The following is an 18,762-nucleotide window of genomic DNA, read 5'->3' as shown; positions in this document are numbered from 1 at the left end:
CTTGCCTATAGACAATGGATGGAGGTATTTTCCCAACTGAGGTTCCTCTTCCCTGTTAACTCTATCTTGTGTCAATTTGGAAAACAACAACAACAAAAAAAAACCCAACAAAAACAGAAACAACAAGAACGAAAAATGTCAAGAACTAGCCAGCACATATATGAATGTTACAGGAGTAACCAACCACTTTCTGATTTTACTTTAAGCTTGTTTTATAAGACAGACCTCAAGACTGGAACTGTCCATTGACTGGGCTGTGACTCCCTGATTAGCTAGGTCATAGGCCCTAGGAAAGAATCTGATAAATGGAAACAGTATTAGATAAGTTTTTATCTTAATGCCCATAGAGTAGTATATCCTTCATCAGAGAAGATTCTTTTCACAGTAGATGGTAATTAGTACAGAAATCCAAAACTAGTCAAAGTGCAGAGAATAAGAGGCTATGGAGTGCTCGCCTCTAAATGGGCATCTATGCTCAGGGATCATTGCAGAAGAGGGGAAGGAGTAGAAGAGCCTGTGGTTGTTTGCATGTGATTGGTACCTGTAAAGAACCTTGAGTTCTATCCCACTTTTCTTGAAATCCCCCCCGCCCCCGCCCCATGACTGCTCACTAGTTTCCTACCTTCTATGGCTCCTTCAGTTTAAACACACATTCTAAAGAGTCAGCTAGCATCCACATGAGAGAAAACATACGGTATTTATCTTTCTGGGTTTGGGTTACCCCACTTAGAGTTCTGGTTTCCAGCTATGCCCATTGCTTGAGAATTTTATAATATGCCATTGTGTATATGTGTCCATTTTCAGTATTCATTTATCAGTTGGTGGGCATCACAGTTTTAATTTGCATTTCCCAGATAGCTAAGGATGTTGAATATTTGAGAACATACTTCTCAGCCATTTTGCATTTCTTCTTCTAAGAATTTCGTTTAGTTCCATGCCCCAGTTTTTAGTTTGATGCTTAGTTCTATCTATAGTGTAGATACTAACTCTTTGTCAGAGCTTTAACCACTTTCTTTAAAAAGTGAAAGGAATTTATATGTATTAAAATATGTTTTATTATTCCTAGTAGTTCTTGTGGTAATGTAAAACATATAGTAGGTATCTGATTTTCCCCGCTCCTTTCTTTGCAGATTATTGCTATTGCAGCTCTCATCCATCACAGTTTTGCTTTAGATAAAGCACCCCCAAAGCCTCCCTTTCAGACGCATTTCTGTGGTATGTATTTTTAAGAGTTTGATTTTTCTTTTTTGATTTTATTTTTCTTTGTCTGTTGGATAAGTAACTTTGTATTTTGAAACTTGCTTTTGAGAGTAGTTAGGGCATTTTTTAGAGGGGGGTTCTGAGACAGGGTTTCTCTGTAGCTTTGGAGCCTGTCCTGGAACTAGCTCTTGTAGACCAGGCTGGCCTCGAACTCACAGAGATCCACCTGCCTCTGCCTCCCGAGTGCTGGATTAAAGGTGTGCGTCACCACTGCCTGGCCTAATTAGGACATTTTAGTAAAGATGTTTGCTTTCAGCTGTGGAAATTTGAGTTTTATTGAATAAAATCTGTGATGAGGCAAAATGTTAAGGAATAAATGAATCTTTACCTATTTGTGAGATATTATAGTATGCCAAACTGGAATTTAGTTGGGTTATGCATAAAATTCAGTAGGTGCAATAGTTTCATAGAATGGGGTATGTGTGTGTTTTGTGAGTTGGTCTTCAAGGAGTCTGACATTCCATGTTCAGAGCTTGGTTGATTAAGTAAGCATTTTGTTTAAAAAGAAAGTAAGAATTAAGATTCAGTGTTTTATATTTTTTGGATTCTTTTCTAGTCCATAACCAGAGATTCTTTTCAACAACCTCTTGTGTCTGGCTTTTTGAGTACTAGGAATACTGATGAGAGTCTAGGAAATACTTGGAAGAGAATAGTTGTTGGTTCATGTTAGCATGCACTTATTTATCTCTGTGTATTTTACTGTGTGAGTGCCTGCTTTGTATGGAAGAAGCCTTTTGTGTAGTAGCAGAAGCCTTGGTCCACAGTACCTCTCAGTTTTAAGAAAGTTGAGCTAAGTTTTTCTTTGAAGCTTTTATGGTAATTGGATTTCCTTTGGGAAAGATTGTTCTAACCCTCCATTCTAACTTGGATGGAAAACAAACGTTTGATCAAAGCATTTTGTACAGTTATACAGACATAAGGGTCCCTTCTTGGTTGTTGTTTTGAGGTCCAACAATATGACTAACTGGAGATCTTGACTTTCTTAACTCTTTAGGGCTCATGTGAAATTTATATTAAAGCAATTTCCGTTTAGAAGCATGTACTATCTGATATTGGTCTAAAATGAGTGACAAAATCTTGTGTTTTTCTTCCTATAGTTGTCTCTAAGCCAAAAGACTGTATTTTCCCATGTGCTTTCAAGGAAGTCATTAAGAAAAAGGTAAATTACTCATTTCTTTTAAGTGTAGAATATCTGTTTGGAAAGAGAATAGGAAAATAGCATCTATTCTATTTTTTACTTTATTAGATCTCTTCTTGGTGTATTGAACTATGGTACTAACTTGATAAAATACATTATGAATATAAGACTAAGCATGTTTAATAATGCTTAAATTAGTTTCGGATGATGATGGAATTATGATATGGATACATTCAAACCTACCATCAGTTAGCATATATGGAGGCTTTTCTAAAGTGATCACATATTTTGGAACCATGTTGGATAGAGCCCCTCTCCAAATTGAGGGAAACCATGTAGTGTTGGGAATACTGTGGGTATTAAAAGACCATGTACTGACAGGTTTTATATTTGCTGAGCCAAGCCCATCAGTGATTTCTGAACTCAAGTATGTTGTGTGAAGTTGGTATCATAAACCTTTAATAAAATGGCAGTGGAAGCATTATAATGAACTGAGTTCTTTATAAAAATAAATATATTTACTCTAAAGGATGTAGTTTTTGAATAGTACATTATTTGTTTTGTGAAATGATAGTGTTGAAAAGGTAGGTTTATTTTGTTTGTTAATATTTTCATGTGACAAAATTAGATGGTGCAATTTGTAAGGGTCCACTCTAAAGCTGTTTCAGTTGGCTTCTTAGAGGTAGGGGTTCCTATTGTATTACTGTCATTTGTGATCTGTCCTGAATTATCTATTCAAATAAAATGATGTAGGAAAATTCCCGTAAAGTCAAAGTGACATTTTTAAAAACTGAGCTATAGAAAACATAATAGTAATCAACCTTTGTTTTAAAAGCGTTTTAATATGAGCAGTTTTGAATACCCGATAGATATTCACTATCCAAGTTGAGGTTTTTTTGTGTGAGGGTTGATATTTCTATTTAAGACATTGCAATTCCTGGGCTGTAGAGATTGCTCAGTCATTTAAGGCTAGCCTCACAACCAAAAACGTAATATATTGCAATTCTTCAGTACATGCTTGTTTTAGTTTCTTATTTATTGTTTCTCACCCTGCTATTTGAGATTAGTTTATAGAATCCTTGGGATTTCTTTGATAAATACATAAACAACAAAGTCTTCCAGGGAAAAAAAGCAATGTTTTGGAAAGACACTCTGATTTATACGCTTTAAATGTGTCCAGTGTACAAACATGTCTCTGTGGAAGGACAGTTCTGCTCTTGATGTTGCTTAGCACTTAAATTTTTGCATGATTTGCATGCATATTACTAGAATGAGGTCCTCAGAGATTTTGTGCAGTTATTATTATGCAAAACCTGGATCAGAAATTTTATTGCTATATCTTATTTAGAAGTGAACGATTACATTTAACACTAAGAAATCTTACCCTGGTTGGGCAAGAAAATAAGGCTTGTGGTATTTTAAAGTCTTGATTGGTATCTTAACAGAATATGAAGGTTGAGGTTGCTGCAACAGAAAGAACTTTGCTAGGATTTTTCCTTGCAAAAGTTCACAAAATTGATCCTGATATTCTTGTGGTGAGTAGATATTTGATCATGTCATGGGGAAGTGTTTTCATTCCTTCATTCTTTTCTGTGCAACTTTCTTGGTGATTTGCTTTTTATTGATTATTTACTTTTAATATCAAAGGATGTTTTAGAATTAAATGACCCCTTGGATTGGTGAGATTTGCTCATCTATCTAAGGAGGAATAATCCTAACCCATGCTAGATAGTTTTTCCTGGTGTAAGAGCAGTTCTTGAATTAGAAGTCAGCTCAGGATATTTAGTTACCTCCATTAACAAAGTAGCACTTCAGTAAACGAATATGTATAAATTGCTAGATTCGTGATTTTTTTTTTTTTTTTTGAGACAGGGTTTTACTGTGTAACAGTCCTAACTGTCCTGGAACTAGCTCTGGTAGACCAGGCTGGGAACTCATAGAGACCTGCCTCTGCCTCCCAAGTGCTGGGATTAAAGGTGTGCGCCACCACCGCCTGGCTTAAATTGCTAGATTCTTGTAGCACACTGATAAGTGAATATGTGTAAATTGCCAATATCTTCATGACTCTAATTGATTTTCTTGGTTTGGGATAAATTACAAATACAAAAGTAAATATTTTAAGAGCTCAGTGGATCTTTATGATTCCTTTGAGAGCTCAGGGGTAGAGATTTGTTTTTCATCTTGGCAATTTGCTGTATTCCCATTGGACTGTAAGGTAGTAATTTATTGTTGATTCGTACCTTTTCCTTGTAGTAAAGCCCATTTTCCTTTTGTGTATTCTCTGACCTTCCTTAGTTTAAGAGGCTTCTTGATCCTTTCTTTTCTTTTGTCTGAGTTACTGGATCAATCTGATTTTTTTTTTAATCTGATTTTATATTTTTTTAAAGCAGTGGGTAGGCTACCAATTCCTATATATTTTAAATGTGATATTATTAATTTGGTTACATCAACAACTTGTGATGTAAGATTAGAGATAAGTAGATATTTGAGAAAAAATATGGAGAGGCTGGGGTTATTGCTCAGTGGTAGAGTGCTTCCTGTGTGGAAAGCCCAGATCCAAGGTTCTATAATCCATTCTGGAGCGAAAAAAAGATTGTTTACTGTGTCTTCAACCTCATTTTTCCTGTTGGACGCCTTAGCTGGTAGTGGTGTAGCTTATATCTGTATATGGAATGTTGCCAAAGTCTGTATAACCTTATATTATTTCAGGACCTTTCTTTAAAGTGCCAGAAAGATTTTATATACAGTGCTGTGACTTAGCAGTAGACCCATACCACCCTTTAAAAACAGTCTTTTGAATGACAAGTAGATGTTATGAGCCTGGGATACCCAGCCTAAGGTATTAGAGAGAAGTACATGACAGATCCAGATGCAAGATGAGACCCTAGCCATAATAATTTGGAAATAAGTTTTTGTCCTGTCCCTCTGTTCCTTTATTAATAAATAAACTGCCATAAATATGTAGATATATGTATACATATCTATATTATATATTATGGCAGTACATAAGATATATATATATCTTATGTATATATATACATAAAACATATATATGTGTTTTATATATCTATATATTATGGCAGTACATAAATATGTACAGTATATGTACATTCATGTAGTGGTAAGCTTTTTATAACTTAAAATTAGTCATTTTAACCACCTTTAAATGTAGATTCATTGGTACTATATGCATTCATAATGTGCATTTGTCACCACCTCCAATATTGCTCTGTTGCTATCTCTGTTGCTCTTTATCTTTTAAAATTAAAACTCTAGACCAGTGGTTCTCAGCCTGTGGTTTGCGACCCCCTGGAGGGGTTGAATGACCCTTTCACAGGGATTGCTTAAGACAGTTGGAAAGCACAAATATTTACATTACAATATATCACAGTAGCAAAATTACAGTTATGAAGTAGCATGGAGTCACCACAATAAGGAACTGTATTAAAGTGTCCCAGCATTAGGACAGTTGACAACCACTACTTTAGAGCATTATTTCCCCATTTCTCCAGACCCTCACAACTACTAGTTCGTTCAATCTCTAATAAAATGTTCTTTATTCTAAGTGGTAGTATATATCTTTAATTAAAATAATCTATGGATTGATCTGAATTATTTGAAACATCCTGATTTTTTAGTAAACCTAGCTATGTTAAAAATATTATTCAAATGATATAAATTGGAAATTATAGAAAACTCAGGTTGTGTTAAATAACTTTTATTTTTTCTTTTTTGAAGATTTATTTATTTACTTTATGTATATGAGTGTTCTTGACTTTATGTCAGAAGAGGGTTTAGATCCCAGTAGAGATGGTTGTGAGCCACCAGTGGCTGCTGGGAATTGAACTCAGGACCTGTGGAAGGGCTGCCAGAGCTCTTAAATGCTAAACCATGTCTCTGGTCCCATAAACCTTTTTTTTTTTTTTAAGACAGGATTTCTCCGTAGCTTTGGAACCTGTCCCGGAACTAGCTCTTGTTGACCATGCTGGCCTCGAACTCACAGAGATCCACCTGCCTCTGCTTCCCGAGTGCTGGGATTAAAGGCCTGCGCCACCACCACCTGCCATAGTCCCATAACTTATCTACTGTTTAATTTTGTTTTCTAGTATTTACTAGTATTTATATTTTGTTGTGCACTGATTAAAGGTCCAACACAGTTGTGTTCATGCTCAGTTTTAAATGAAATTAGTTTGAGTTCCTTAGAAGTCCTATGTAAACGTATATAACACAGTTTTTTTGTTGTTTTTAAATTCTTATTGATCATGTAAAAGGTATGGGACATTAAAATTTGCATTTGCCTCCAACATTGTAAGACTTGAGTAGTAAATTAAAAGACACCATATGAACCTTGTATCAGTTAGTTTATTTCAGCAATCTGCTTAGCAGCCTAGTTAATGTCAAGACTAATGAATACTGCTGATACTGAAGGAGAAAGGACCCCAATTGGAGGTAAGCTCTTGAGTTAAGAGACCAGAGAAAGAAAGGCTAAAGAAATTCTGCATTTGAAGACAAATCATCTAATTTGTATTTGTTATGTGATTGGCTGTCTTTTTCTGACTAGGGTCATAATATTTGTGGTTTTGAAATGGAAGTGCTTCTGCAAAGAATTAATGTGTGCAAAGTTCCTTACTGGTCCAAGATAGGTCGACTGAGGCGATCCAACATGCCAAAACTTGGGGTAATTTCAAAATTTCACTTTATTTGGTTTTTAAATATGAGGTAGCTACTGGGGAATGCACTGTCTTTTGAACAGGAATTGATTTAATACCAGAACTGAATAAATAAAACATTGCTTGGCACTGCATGTCATGGTTCTCAACCTCCTACAATGTCAGTGTGAAGAAGGAAGTTAGTATTTACCCCGTCTTTCTTGTAAATTTTTACAGCATAACTACATACTGCTGGTTGATGACGGAAAGTTTATATTCCTCTTTCCCTATTTCCTCCCTTTTCACTTATTCTTGTTTGTTTGCTTTTTGAGAGTTTCCTGTAGCTCAGGCTGGCCTTTTAATATTTTTTTTTTCTTTTTGAGACAAGGTCTTGCTATGCTTGCATGTATGGGCTTTGGTACTTTCTTGAATGAAGCATTTTCTTACTAAGTGTGATAGTGCTTATGCTTGAAATCTTATTTTACCTAAAGGTTACAACTAAAGTGAACATGTTGCTTCAGCAGAGAATTTAGGAATCGGTACCTTTTATAATGCCAAGGGTTTCTAGAGAACTCTATTGTTAGGAATCAAGAGTTGGGGCTACAGCTCTTTTTACCTCTGCTCATATCTTTAAGGTAATAAGGTCATTTTTAGCATTTATTCAAATACTTGTTTTGCTGCTGCTTCCCTGCCCCCTTTGAAATTTTTGTTTGTTTGGGTATTTGTTATTTTGAGATGGGAGGGGAGTCGGTGGCTGCAGCTGACTTTGAACTCATGGCAGTCCCCAAGCATTGGCTTCCAAGTGTTGGCATTGAAGGCATAAACCATCATGTGAAGCTCAAGTTTTTCTTTATATGGCATCTTCTTGGTAAGGTCTTCCCTGATCACTCTAAGATACAGTCCCTCCAAATTCTCTGTCCCTCACCCTTCTTTGATATCTCCTTTGCCATGTACTTAATTGCCTTCTAAAACCATTTGACTTCTTGATTACATTGTATAATTGTTAATTATATAACTAGGAATTGTTTTATTCACAGTGATATACTAAGTACCTAGAGCATCATCAGATAGATATACAGTAGGTCTTCAAAAGCACCTGACTTATGAGTGGAGGGAGAATTTTAATATTGTTATTTTGGGGACACTTCCAAAATAGGTTAGAACAGATTGTTCTCAGTATTTGCCTCTTCATGAGATTTGTTTTGATTTTTTTTTTTTTTTTTTGCCTTGTAGAGCCGGAGTGGATTTGGTGAAAGAAACGCTACCTGTGGCCGAATGATATGTGATGTGGAAATTTCAGCAAAAGAATTGATTCATTGTAAAAGCTACCATTTATCTGAACTTGTCCAACAGATTCTGAAAACTGAAAGGATTGTAATTCCAACAGAAAATATACGAAACATGTATAGGTATGACCCTGTATTACTTAGAATTAATCTTTCTTGAATTGAGCAACAGTAAGGTGCTACTACTGTCTTAAGACTGGAGGTACACCAGCCAGTCGCCATGGAGCAGAAAATTAATCTCTTTATACCAATTCCATCATATCCATTATTTTCATACTTTAAATTAGTTTATCTCTTGAATTATTCTAATGGAATCAGTTGACCTGTATTGTAGAATATTATTTTAAGATATGTTACATTCATTTATGCTGTGAAATATTTGTTTAATGACGCAAAAATGTGTTGCCTTTTTTATGTTGCATTTGTTTAACTCTGTAAAACTGTGTTACTTTTCCTGCCTAAAACACCTGATTGGTGTAATAAAGAGCTGAATATCTAGGCAGGAGAGAGAAATAGGTGCTACTGGCTGACAGAGAGAATAAATAGAGGGAGAAATCTAGGGAAGAATGTGAGGAGGGAGGAGTAAGAAAAGGAGAGGAAGATGCCAGTCATGAAGTAAGAAGTAAAGAAAGATACAAATAAAGAAAGGTAAAAAACCCGTAGGCAAAGCATAGTTTCTGCTTCTTATTGAGCCCTTTTCTAAGCCTATTTCTCCTGAGTTCTTCATCTACTTCTGACTATTTTTCCTCTCTAGGCTGGCTGATGTGTAGCTTAGATACTGGTGTTACTGCCTCCCACCTGTATATTTTTGTTTTAAACATCCTACCAAATTCTAGATTCATATCTAGTATGAACCTTCAGCTTGTTAAAAACTGAACTGTTTTTTCTCTTCGTAGATTCTGTTTTTAGTCTTTCATAACTGTATCAGTGACAGTTATGAATGTTACAACTTTCTGAAAGTCTTCAAAGTCATCTTCTACCTCACACCTCTTAGACATCCTTGATTCCTCTGTCTTACATCCCACAATAGATTCATCAATGGATTTTTTCAGCCGTGTTTTTTAAATAAAGCTCCTAGTACTTCTTTAACTTTCACTGAACCTACCCTACCCTAAGCTACCATACTCTTTTTTTTCCCCTGAATCACTGAATGTCTTAGTCCATTTTCTGTTGATAATACCGCATTTTGGATGATATGAAAAGGAAGGGTTTGTTTTGATATATGATTCTGAAGGTCCAAGATTGATGGATCTCCTCTGATAGAGTTGCGTTATTGTTTAGTATCATTTGATGAAAAGTACATACATGTCTATAACCTTTAATCTCTCTTATAAAGTTACCAGTGTTCAGTCATGGAGACTCAATAGCTTCATCTTTAGTATATGTGTGTTCATCCTCATAGCACTTCATGGGTAGCTGATGGTACTAATGACATCAAGGTCTGAGGGTCTATCCTTGTATGTCCCATAGTACTTCATCATGGGGATTAAACGCCACTCCCCAGTTTCAAATGAACCAAATAATATCAAATCATAGTAGTGGGTTTATGTACCAATTTTGTTGCCCTCTAAAGTTTTCTTCATAATTAATCCAGAAACAAAGTAATCCTGCTCAAATTAAGTCTAATCAAAGTTTCTTAGTGATACTACTTTTACTTAAAGTCCTTACTTTAGCTTACTAGTTCCTGTACACTGTGTCTTTGTGGTGTTGATTTTACGTTATTTTACTGCTATTTCTAACTATTAGTCCCTGATCCAGCCATATCAACTTCATTGTGTTCCTGTAACTGCTAGATTAGTGCCTCACTCAGAGTCTTTGTGCTTTTATTTGGAATGCTGTTCTCTAAAATACACATCTATTATAATGGCTTGTCCTGCCACTTCTTGGTCTTTCTTTTCAATGACTTTTTCCCTAGCTCTCTATAAAAATTCAGCTTTTGCTCCTGAAAGTTTAAATTTTCTTTGTTTCTTACCCCTTTGTTTGTCTTTAACACCTATTTACCATTGTATGAATATTATCTATTTATTTTTCTTTTTATACTGTGTTTCCCCCACCAGGACAGGAATTTGTGCCTTTGGTCATACCCAGTGCCCGATACATAGTTGCCTTGTAATATATACTTACTGATTGAATGAAAAAAGAATTTAGATAGTTTTTAGGTTATGGTTAACACTAGATAAATTTTAAGCTATAGTTAACACATAATTTCACTCTCTTTTTTTTTTTTTTGTTGAGAGAAGGATACTGGGATTGGTGGTATAAATGCATTTCTAATTATTTAGCCACTTTATTTTAAATAGTTTCCGAAGCCAAGGTTCCGTTGCTTTGAAGTTACGTACACCAAAAATTCCTTAATATTTTAAGTTCTGATTACAGTCATTGTATCTTTTAATTGCTTGATTCTGTTTCATTCTTACTTTTCTGTACAGTGAATCTTCTCATCTGTTGTACCTGTTGGAACAAGTCTGGAAAGATGCCAGATTCATTTTGCAGATCATGTATGAGCTAAATGTTCTTCCATTAGCATTGCAGATCACTAACATCGCTGGGAACATTATGGTAAATTTAACTTAGAAAGGGGGAAAAAGCATTTCCTGTTGGATTCAGTGTTTTCTTGGGATAGTTGTTATATGATAATGAACCTAAATGCATGCTTATAAAATGAGGAGCTGGGATTCTGAAAGCTGAGCTTTTGTAAAAGCAACAACTGGTTGGGAAAAAGGGAGGAATGCCAGGTGCAGTATGTAGAGATTTGAGTGAACATAAGGATCTTATCTCTAACATCTGGATGTTTTTAGTGGAGTGATACACTGACAGTATTTTAAGCTCACTTTATCTCCCTTAATGTTTAAAGAGAAAGCTAGTTTAGAAAAAGTAACCTTTGTTGCTGAGTAGTTGAAGGAGGTTCCATGATTAAATAAACTGACTCAACATTGCTTTTGTTTGTGATGGTTTTAAGCTCAATGGTTTAAAAATTCTGTTTAATAGTCCAGAACACTGATGGGTGGACGATCTGAACGAAATGAGTTCTTGTTGCTTCATGCATTTTATGAAAACAACTATATTGTGCCTGACAAGCAGATTTTCAGAAAACCTCAGCAAAAACTGGTGGGTACAAGATTGTATAGTACTTTGCCTTTTCTTTTCCCTCCTTTTTTATTGCCTAGGTAATTTTTTAAAAAGTTGCTTTGGCATCTGCTTCTAAAATTATAATTAATTTTCTGTAAATTAGGATTATTCTTGAGCTTGTTCTGTTGTATCTGTGTGATTGTTTCCCTCTCTACTTTTCTCTGTAAAGGCAAAATTGTTTGTGAATGTCTTTGAGGACTTCGTTAGACTTTTTGATGAATGACCATATATAGAAAATATTTGCTCTCACTAAGACTTACTCAGAGCTAAATATCAGTTAAACCTTTGGTTGCTTTAGCCTTTGAGGTTTGGTTTTTGTGTTGTAGTTTATAGATATGTTGAGTATCCCTAATTCAAAATGCTTGGGATTGAAGTGTTTTAGATTTATTTATTTATTTTATTTTGGAACATTTGTATATATGTGGTGAGAAACCCTAGGATGGGAATATATCTCTAAACACAAAATTAATTGTGTGTGTGTGTGTGTGTGTGTGTGTGTGTGTATGTGTGTGTTGTGTGTATGGGTGCTTGTATTACCTGAAAGTGATTTTATAATAATTAAATTTCCTGGTACATGTGATGATGTGCTAATTTCTGCTCGTAGAGTCATTAATTTTCACTTAAAAATCTTCAGATTTTGAACTTTAGATTTTCGGATTGGGGTCACACAACCTGCTACTAGTGCGATTATGACACCAATCAGGTTTCTGAAGTAGATTCTATGACTTTGGAACTAAAACTTACTCTATTTTCCATTTTATCAGTACTGATAGTAATTAAGAATGGGAATTGAGTGTTAGCGTGTGACTCAGTTTCATTTATTTTTAGGCACATTATTGAAAATCGTACAGCAAATACTAATTTAGATCTATTTAACTTCTGCAGAGGTATTGAATGTTAACTGTTAATAAATTGCTTGAAAGTGGATTTTTCATTTTGTGGGCATAGTTATTTTAAGAAATTCCTACTAATAATGGCAATCAGCCATGCATGATAGTACTTGCTAGAGTTGGGAGATTGAGACAAGAGGATTGTTTGAGCCCAGAACAACATACCTAGACCCCATATCATAAAAGTAATAATAATTAGAATAATGATAATCAGAAGAATGTTTTATCCCTTTTTCATCATAAATATAAGATTAGTTGTTTTTTGGGGGGTGAGGGGTTGAGACAGAGTTTCTCTGTATAGCACTGGCCATCCCAGTATTCACTCTGTAGACTAGGCTGACCTCAAACTCAGAGATTCACCTGCCTCTGTTCCGAATAGTAGGATTAAAGGCACATGCCACCACTGCCCAGCCAGAGTAGTGAATTTAGTAAAACTCCTTTGCAATCTCAACATTTATGTAACATGAAACATTTTAATACCTATTGATTTTAAAATAAAATTTTCTTCTTTTTGCTCATTTTTAAAAAATACATATATTTTAAACATGCTCTAATTTAGCTCAGGCTGTCCTCTAGCTTCTTATATATCTGAGGATGCCTTTGAATTTACTACCCTCCTGGCTGTACCTTCCAACCCACTGGGCTTACAGGTATGTGTCATCACACCTGGTTTTATGTGGTACTGGTAATGGAACTAGGGTTTTGTAAGTGCTAGGAGGGCACTATGTTAGCTGAGCTATATCCCTAGTCCTCAAATGAAATTTCTAGGATTCCAGAGACAGTTAAATAGAGAATTCAGAAAACTGGTTATTTACTTAAGAAACTATCATGCTTGGCATTCATTTGGATCCATAAATGTAATATAATAATAGATTTCCCCCACATAGGTAGGACCATTAAGTAAAAGTAAATATTTTTTGTAACCCAGTATTATAATTCATTAGCTAGTTGCTAGCTGGTGATGTTGTATTTCCATTTGAAATAGGGAGATGAAGATGAAGAAATTGATGGAGATACCAATAAATACAAGAAAGGACGTAAGAAAGCGGCTTATGCTGGAGGCTTGGTTTTGGACCCCAAAGTTGGTAAGACTTGGTAGCAGTTTGGTTTGCCCCTGTTGGTTCTCAATGCTGTGACCCTTTAATACAGTTCCTCATGTTGTGGTGACCCCCAACCATAAAATTATTTCATTGCTACTTTATAACTATAATTTTGCTACTGTTATGAATTGTAATGTAAATATCTGTTTTTATATTGGAGGTAAGCAAACTGGTTTATTAATGACTTAATAGTTTTATCTTTATACATGTGAAATCTAGTTTACTAGTTACTTAACATGGAATTAATATGAATTCTTTGCCATATGTCAACACAGCTTTACTTATATACCTTGAAACTTAAATTTCACTTATCTTTTATATATATTAATTTCTAGCTATTTGGAATGCTGTTAGTTTATAGGTGTTAGAAAAATATACGCAATATCTCAAATTTGGTCTTTACTCAAGTTTCAGTCTCTGCTCTAATATAGAGATTGCTGTTCGGCCTGTAGTAGAATTACCTAATTTTCCTTCTTTATGTGAGAATGTCCTCACCTTTGCCCAGTGTGCCAGGTAATTTGGAAAACAATGTTTAAAAAAGTAAAATAACCACTGAGTTAAAATTTAATAGGAAAGTGCCTTTTCTTTGTTGTGCAGAAGGGAAAGATGGTTTGTGATGTTTAGAGGTTCATCTTTCCTGTTTTTCAGACCATCTTAGTTGTTTGCAAGTGTGTATACTCAATAGTATAATTATGTATATTCACATTTAGTGTGAATTTTATCAAGTAACTCAGGAGGAGACTTTTTTTACAAACAATTTTATTAGCTGTGATACTTTTGGTGTTAGATATTGGTTTGGGTGCTGCCTATTTAATTTCTTTTACCCCAGTCTCTTTTTCTATGAAAAGGAGATGATGGTATCTACCACAGAAGAGCAGAAGGAGTAAGTGGGACTGAGATGAGGAGTAAAGTTGGCTGGTGATGGCACATGCCTTTAATCCCAGCACTTGGGAGACAGAGACGGGAGACAGAGACAGGTAGACCTCTGTGAGTTCAAGGTTAGCCTGAGCTACAAGAGCTAGTTTCAGGACGGGCTCCAAAGAGAAACCCTGTCTACTACCAATGCAAGTTTGCAGTTCTGTTTCAGTGGACATTTATATTGTCAGTTTCTTCTCAAGGTGAAGATAACTTTTTATAAATGTCCTAGAGAAATATAGTAGTTGTCTCTTCATCCTTTTACAAGAAAAAATGGTCGATCGTCCCACTACTGACATTTATATATCCATTTCTTGATTGATTTGAAACAGTTTTTGTAGAGGTAAATGTGCTGACAATTTTATTCCTTGAAGGTGAGGTTTTAAAAATATATGCAGTATAACCACTTACTGCATTTTTTTTTATGTTGGGGTGAGAACAGTGGGAAAGAATACTTAAACTTAACTGTGTTTGTTTTTTGGAATCAAACATGATAATTTCTAAAACAATTGACAAGGGAAGGTGTTTGCACATAATAATGACATGTTTTGGAACTGCCTGAGAGCAGGTTGGTTGTCACTGTCACTGGTTCTCAAGAAAGGCAGTCTTTTCACTCTTTCTTTTGTGCTGTGTATTTTACTGTAATCTAAGTCATTTTATAGATTTGTAGTTAACCCCCCCCCATTTTATCTGCTTTACAGTGCTGGATGTTATACAGTTTCTATATAGTGAGGTATTTTGATGGCACTTTTCTTTTGACTTTTATGTGATATTATGTGGCTTTTTTGTTTTAGGTTTTTATGACAAGTTCATTTTGCTCCTGGATTTCAACAGTTTATATCCTTCCATCATTCAGGAATTTAACATTTGTTTTACAACAGTACAAAGAGTTGCTTCAGAGGTACAGAAAGCTGCAGAGGTTTGTATTCAGCTGGGGCTCTTGAAGTCAATTTTAAAGGTATTCCCAAAGAGCCAAAGGGGTTACTATCATAGTTATTTCTCTTTCCTTTGAATGGTTGTATTAACAACATTCTTTCTTGGATATGTTCATGTGTCCATGTGTGTTTCTGTGCAAATGTGTTATGCGTGAATGCTCGGTGTTGACTGCCAGCCAGTGTCTTCCTCTGTCAATCTTCACCTTAAATTTTCGCGACAGGGTCTCTCCCTAAACCTGGAGCTAGTCGTTTTGACTAGACTGGCTAGCTAGGGAGGTCCTGGGATCTACCTGTGTCAGTCACACATCCCCCAACTGGTTTATTGGGTGTAGCACCATGTTGACCTTACAAAATATTCATTATTATTCATTATTTTTGTTGGTGCGTCAATGTAAATGTTCATGTGGAGGTTAGAAAATAACTTTTAGGACTTATCCCTTTTTTCACTGGTTTCTAGGGATCAAACTAGTCTGTGAGGCTTGTACATTAAAAGGTAGTGACACACGCCTTTAACACCAGCACTTGGGAGGCAGAAGCAAGTAGATCTCTGAGTTTGGGGCCAGCCTGGTCTATAGAGAATTCCAGGACAGCCAGGGCTACATAGAAAAACCCATCTTGAACCCGCTCCCCCCCCCCCCCAAAAAAAAAATCTTTTACCTTCCTACTGGCCCCGTGCATGCTCTTTCCTAGATTGTGGTGATACAAATTTGGGTCTTCATGCTTTTTCAGTAAGTGTTTTGCTGATTGAACTCTCTCTCCAGCCCTAATTAAATACTTTCATTGTCATCAAGAAGGAGGACCAACCAAAAAGAGATTTAGACTGGTTCTGTGTCTTTGTTAAAAAACAATGTTGTAGAGATATAATTCACTTACCATACAGTCTGCTTATTTATAGTGTGCAGTGTTAGTTCTTAGTGTCTTCATAGTTTGTAAACCATTGCTTCATTCAGCTCGATTAGTCCACAAAATCCATGTAGCTGTCACTTCTAACAAGTTCCTCTATCCATCCCAGCTCTAGCGTGTCATTAATTTTTTTCACTGCAGATTTTTATTAATTTGTTCTTTGCCAGTTTTGTGAATATATATAATGCATTCTGTTTGCTCTCATCCACACCCTCTCCAAATCCTTTTTCTCTATAAGCCCCTCTTCCCACATTCATGTCTTTTTGTTTTATTTTTTGACTTAATGAACTTAACCTAGGCCATGTCTGCGATCATGAGTTTGGAATGGTCTATTAGAGATTTGTCTTCTCAGCAGCAACCATGAATCTTTCTGATTGTAAAATTGCCTACTTTGGACATTCTATGTAAATGGAATCATAAAGGGTGTGATTTTTTCATGTGTTTGGCTTGTTTCACTTAGCATACTGTTTCTGAGATTCATTTGTCCGTATTTCTAGAATAATCGTGTCTCAGTGGAGCATAGGATTATTACTCATCACATTTATCCATCTCACCATCTGTCCCTCCCTTCTTTTCCCCCCTGCCTTCTCCCCATTTGTCCTCCAGGTTCTAAATTTATATATCCTTTAGTTTCAAACTGTCTGGTATTGTTTTTTTTTTTTTTTGTTCTAGTTCCATATTCCTAGAAGAGAGTATCTGATAGACTTGCTTGAGTCAGTCATCACCCCTAGTCCTATCACTTTTCTCCACAGGAATGGATTCATTCACTATGAATCTGACTGTTAAAAGTGGACCTCTCTGTGGGATTAGAGGATAATTTTACAAAGAAAGTATTGGACATACAAACCCCCCAAATTAGCAACTGCTGTTGATACTCTGGCTGTGTCCTGATATTTTCTAAGAAATGTGACAGTTATTCTTCTGCTTTCACAACTGATGCCTACCAATGTTTTGCTTATTTGAACTTTTCATTTTGGTTTCTGGACATATAATAGAGTGGAAGGATCCAAGAGGTCATCTTAAGAAACACTATACGTGTATTAATTTATGAATTCTTTATCATTTTCATGTACAGCACCTCATTTGGTTTTCAGAGCAGGTAGTTTCACCCTGTAGTGGTGGTAGGGCTTCAGATGAATTATAAATTTTCTGTCCCAAGAATCTTTTCGATTACTTTTTATATGACTCTAGTTGCTGAAATACAGTGGAATATATACCAAGGTCTCTTACATAGGTTTGCTATCATCATGTGCTATATTGGAAAACAATAGGTCCTTATTAGTATTGTAAGGGTACTTATTTTATGATATTGATCTTTATAAAATCCCATACTTTTTAAAGACTGGGTTATCAAATGGCATTGACTTGACATGCTTTAAGTCAAAAGGTTTATTTTTAATTTTGAGCCTTTCAAAGTGTAACTGTGCCTGGCTGTTCTTTGCAGCCTGTTAATAGGATTAATGGAGGCTTGAGAAAAAAGCCCTAATGCTTTCCCTGCTTTTTCCTGCTGTAAATTTTAATATAAGAAGACTACTGATTGCCTTTCTAAAATGTTGCTATTCTTCTGGTGATTGCAAAGCAATTTATAGGTAAAAGGTACTCCATAAACACTAAGGAATATGTGTAATATATATGTGTGTATATGTGAATTAATTTTAGAAATGTCATGACCTATTTAAATGTGATCCAAATCTTAAAAAGAGATTTGCTGATTTAGTACATAACTTCTTTATTTTTAACAGCAAAAGCATTTATAGTAATTGTTGTGAAACATTCTATAGCATTTTGTTTGGTTGTACAAATGTTAAAAAGCAAAGAGTTTCACTGGTTTTTTTTTTTATTCTTAGGAATTTTTCTTAACAGTTGTATTTTAAAACCAATTTTCCCAATCATGTTGCTCCACATTTGTAAAACTCCATCCTTTTACAGTAAATCTAAATTATTGATTTCCTCATACAGGAAAGATTTCTAAGGCGTGGTAATGGGATAAAGCACTTGTCAAATATTACTTTAGAATTTATTTTTTATTAATGTTTAACTTGTCTGAAGTTTCTATTGTGTGTTTTTAAGGATGAGGAACAAGAACAGATCCCTGAGTTGCCAGATCCAAACTTAGATATGGGCATTTTGCCCAGAGAGATCCGGAAACTGGTAGAGCGGAGAAAACAAGTCAAACAGCTAATGAAACAGCAAGATTTAAATTCGGACCTTGTTCTTCAGGTAAATCTTTTCACTGCAGCATGTTTGCTTGACAGTTTCACTTTTTATTACTTGGTTATTGAGGAGTGGGATTAATAGTATGGTGTGCTTGTTTTATTTTGGATAATAATCATTCAGATGCACTAGACTGCCTCAGAATAGAAGTCTTCTCTAGCTGCTAAGGCCATATCTGAGCAAGATCTTACAGAATCTTGGGAATCAGTAGTCTATGTACTTGCTTCTAAGAGGGTAGGGCAAGATGAATCTGGGGAGACAGATGGAGTATTAAGTATTCCCCTTACCCCTGGATATTGAAAGTTTCTCCCTCTTATTGTGATCTAGAAAGATATCCAATGTA

At 35.3% G+C, this 18,762-nt stretch overlaps 1 protein-coding gene and 1 non-coding gene across 4 annotated transcripts in view; both read left to right on the top strand.

Moving 5' to 3' along the window:
- The window catches only part of Pola1 (DNA polymerase alpha 1, catalytic subunit), a 313,417-nt gene that overhangs the window by 36,887 nt on the left and 257,768 nt on the right, over nucleotides 1-18,762 (top strand). For all 3 annotated transcript variants that reach the window (XR_007589312.1, XM_050126455.1, XM_050126456.1), the window contains exons 16-25: nucleotides 1,131-1,215; nucleotides 2,358-2,419; nucleotides 3,844-3,933; nucleotides 6,960-7,076; nucleotides 8,281-8,456; nucleotides 10,763-10,892; nucleotides 11,322-11,441; nucleotides 13,338-13,437; nucleotides 15,162-15,286; nucleotides 18,276-18,425. Coding sequence is in view for 2 of the 3 variants with exons in the window: in XM_050126455.1 (XP_049982412.1) it covers nucleotides 1,131-1,215; nucleotides 2,358-2,419; nucleotides 3,844-3,933; nucleotides 6,960-7,076; nucleotides 8,281-8,456; nucleotides 10,763-10,892; nucleotides 11,322-11,441; nucleotides 13,338-13,437; nucleotides 15,162-15,286; nucleotides 18,276-18,425 (1,155 nt within the window). In the remaining variant the exon portion in view is untranslated. The remainder of the gene's footprint in view (nucleotides 1-1,130; nucleotides 1,216-2,357; nucleotides 2,420-3,843; nucleotides 3,934-6,959; nucleotides 7,077-8,280; nucleotides 8,457-10,762; nucleotides 10,893-11,321; nucleotides 11,442-13,337; nucleotides 13,438-15,161; nucleotides 15,287-18,275; nucleotides 18,426-18,762) is intronic.
- LOC126491075 (small Cajal body-specific RNA 24) lies at nucleotides 14,540-14,668 on the top strand. Its single transcript, XR_007589315.1, has one exon. It is a non-coding gene; the product is annotated as a small Cajal body-specific RNA 24 (non-coding RNA).

The sequence above is a fragment of the Alexandromys fortis genome, unplaced genomic scaffold (genome assembly GCF_014885135.2).
Source record: "Alexandromys fortis isolate MF-2015 unplaced genomic scaffold, M_Fortis_MF-2015_v1.1 scaffold_256, whole genome shotgun sequence".
In the NCBI taxonomy this organism is placed as follows: domain Eukaryota; kingdom Metazoa; phylum Chordata; class Mammalia; order Rodentia; family Cricetidae; genus Alexandromys; species Alexandromys fortis.
Note: the sequence above shows the minus strand (reverse complement) of the source record. Positions and strands in the feature narration are given on the sequence as shown.